This window comes from Haliaeetus albicilla, chromosome 8 (assembly GCF_947461875.1).
Source record: "Haliaeetus albicilla chromosome 8, bHalAlb1.1, whole genome shotgun sequence".
Taxonomy (NCBI): Eukaryota; Metazoa; Chordata; class Aves; order Accipitriformes; family Accipitridae; genus Haliaeetus; species Haliaeetus albicilla.
In genome coordinates, this window is record NC_091490.1 from 41,985,455 (window position 1) to 41,988,785 (window position 3,331).

Below are 3,331 nucleotides of genomic sequence, written 5' to 3' on the forward strand. Positions count from 1 at the left end.
TAACCTCCAGAAGGCAATTAAAGGCACCTAAATGAACTTCCTGCTGCTAATCACCATCTGAAGGACCTGTCTCCTTCCCCAGATGGAGACAACTGCCTTTGCCTTCTCAGGCACCCTGAGGGGCCTTGTTCTGCAGTGGAAGTGATTTATGGCTCCCAGGAGGCTGCACACCCTGCAGAGGAGGGCAGTTTTCTTGTGAACTGACTTTAAAATCATTTTTCCCCATTTGTTCCACAAATGAAACGGCTCAGTTTGAGGACTTGCAGAAAGACTTGTTTCCATCAAGTCCTTGGAAATGCTGTCATGTTTCATTCCAGGCAAAATTGGTTTGAAACTTCTCCACCGCCAAAAAAAATTCTGAAACTGCAGTTTCCTGTCTTCCTTCCACCTGAAGCTGTCTGGTTTTCCCTGGGGCAGGAGTGATGGATTCAGGTCCACCTTGTCAATGGCTATTGCATGTATTCATGTATCTTTTCCCAGCCCTTTCTAAGATATAGATATCTTAAAGATATCCGAGTAATCTAGGTGCTGTTATTTTCAAAAGTCACCAAGGTTTCTGTGTTGCAGAGATCATGCTTCTCAGTTCAGCAGCATGATGTTTTCAGACAATGTTTTTCTAAACTCCTGGCCTCTTGAGTCTTTATGTAACCACTCAAAAAGAAAACACTCCAAGGCACTAGTCTTATTTGCTGGCCATAGTTGTGTCATCTAGTTGCATGGTCCTAATAGTGATCTGATGACAGTCCACTTCTTGGATACTGCCCATAAGAAATTGAGTGTTTTATGTTCAGAGGAGAGCCTTTGATTTGGGAGTTTAGCCTTTGTACAGCTGTGCAGGTTTGATGTCTTTGGTCACAGTATGTTAGAGCTGTTCACTTACTAAATTTTTGGCATTTACTAAAGAGGTTTTATGCCTTTCTTTTATATGAGATTAAATGCTAATAGTGGTTTTGTGAGTGTTTCCAGCTCTGTATCCCCATATGCAGTTTGGGACTTGGCTAGCTGCCCCATCCACAGTGGGTGTTAGAGCCACCCGTACCAGCCTGGGGAACTAGTGCTGACTTCTGCTCGTGCTCTCACTTTAAGCAGGATTGGAAATATATTCAGAGGCTGCCCAAATAATACGTCTATACCTGCTGTATCTAGAGAAGAGATGAAGATCTGTTTGCATCATGTTAGTACATAAATCCAGCTCCCCTTAAGGTGCTTAGGCACATTTGGATAATGACCTGGAACAACCTAGGTAGCAGGAGGTTACATGTACCTGTCACGTCAGCCCCTGTGAGCGTGCGAGATTGTCAGCCAGCAGGCAAAAGCAGCCAATTACGCCACACTCAGAAGCATTTCATTCTTTTTTCCATCTACCCAGCTCCACAAAGCGAATCCTGCTGTAAAGACCTCTACCTCCTGCTGGCATCACCTCCTGTCTGAGGAGATAGTGTTTAAAGTGCCCTCAATATTTCCAGCTCAGTTTTTCTGCCGGTGTAGTTAAAGGCCAATGCTGTCCTCTGCAGTGGACAGCACTGAGCTACCCCGATGCCTGGGGACAGTGTGTGTCAGTGCACTGGGTGATGAGGGGGTGCTGGGGGCTCTGTTTTCACTGCTGATGAGGGGGGCAGTTGCTTCATTTTTACCCTTTAGTACCCCCCCCTTTTTTTTTCCCCATATCTACTTGTCAGGCTGCGGAATGGTTCCTGCTAGCTGCAATACATGGGAGACAGTTCTAACTTGGGATTTCTGGGCACTCCCCTTAAGTAACACTGAAAAGCAAGATTCAGTGCGTTTGTGTGTGCCTGTGTGTCCATGCACATGTATGTTTGGGAGGGAATTGAGGAAACATCCTAACAGGTGTAAACCAGCTCCCATACCAAATGTTCTAAAATCCCTGCTTCCCTCCTTTTTGCTTCTCCCTTGTTGTTCTGGCTCAAGGAGTTTTTGATATTTCCAGATGAGATTTCATGCCTTTTTTAAATTGTGGGGACCAGGAGAGGGGAGTGAAAGCTGCAATGTTAATTGCTTCCCAATAAAAGCTAGCCTGGAGCAAGAGCTGAAAGAAAGTACAGGGGAGATTTCCCTTGGTTTAATGATAGCTTATCCCAGTCACAGCTCAAATGATGCTGTTCTCCAGTGCATTAAACCCTTCCTCTTCCACTGTGCTTGCATCATCTTTCTTGTCTTCAACATATTCATCTTCATGCCCTTCTCTGAATGCATTATCTTCGTTGTCCTGTTCCTCCTCGTTCACATCTTCACCAGCCTGCTCTGGCAGGAGGTCATCTTGCCCATAGGTGGTCACCACGTGCTTGCAGAAGGGACACGTCTTCTTGCCGGGCTGGGTGTGGAACCAGGTGTCAATGCAGGCCCTGTGGTAAGCGTGGGAACAGGACAGGATCTTCAGGCTGTCCCCTTCCTGGTACTCTGCCATGCAGATGCCGCACATCTCATATTTGTCGCCCTGCTTGTATGTGTGCAGTTTTGGGTTGCAAGCCCTCCTGTACCAGCTTAAGCCAACCATGACTGAGATAGTGGCAATAATGACATAGAACATGTTGCTGAAATCCCGCATGATGGAAGTTTCCTGCAGCATTTTAGCATTGTCTTGACAAGGACCCAAATAGTGTTTGGGTGGTAGAAGTCTGATGTATGTTCCTTTCTCACATTGAGAAGTCCTTTGCAAGTGGAGGGAGACCGATTGTCCAGTAAAGAGTGATGGTATCTTAATCAGCTGCTGGATTTCCTTGTCATCAGCTGTCATGGTAATCACTTGCTCAGAGTCCACATTGTACACAACAGCGGTTTGGTACCCAGCCTGCTGGGCATGAAGGACCTTCTTGACATAAGAGCAGTCATACCCCTTTATGAGTGCAATATACGTCTCGGAGGCCTTCCTTGGTGCTGGAGGATTCTCTATTGCGTGGCAAGCATTTGGTGGTATCACCCTCACCAAATACCCTGTCAGCCCTTCTGCCGGGAGTCGTGGCCCAAAGCATGCAGGCAGGGCTTTATAAGCAACGCACTTGGAGCTGTCATTGTAAGCCACGTAACCAAAGGCTTCTGCAAGGGCGGTGTCGTAGAAGGCAGTGGCAAGGACAAAGTGAAGAAGCTGGAGCTGAAGATTCATACTGAATGCAGCTGGTTAGCTATGAATACAGATTTCCAGGCTAGTCCCAAAGGAAAGGTGTAAGAGAGTCACAGAGACGCTATTCCACCTGGGTTTTACCACCATGGAGCCACAATGGAGAGGATGGAGATCAAAACCTGTTTCTGCCCTAGAGGTTTCTGCAGGTTTTCTGTAGGTTCAGAGGTTCCCAGGATAGAACTTGTCTTTCTT

At 46.6% G+C, this 3,331-nt stretch overlaps 1 protein-coding gene across 1 annotated transcript; it reads right to left on the reverse strand.

Moving 5' to 3' along the window:
• Nucleotides 1–2,107: 2,107 nt before the first annotated feature.
• On the reverse strand, nt 2,108–3,121 carry LOC104317569 (E3 ubiquitin-protein ligase RNF13-like). The gene has a single exon (XM_009918456.1). The coding sequence runs from the start codon at nt 3,119–3,121 to the stop codon at nt 2,108–2,110; it is 1,014 nt and encodes a 337-aa protein (XP_009916758.1).
• Nucleotides 3,122–3,331: the final 210 nt, after the last annotated feature.

Excerpts from the sequence above, each read along its gene's own strand:
- LOC104317569 (XM_009918456.1), bottom strand. The coding sequence starts at position 3,121 with ATGAATCTTCAGCTCCAGCTTCTTCACTTTGTCCTTGCCACTGCCTTC.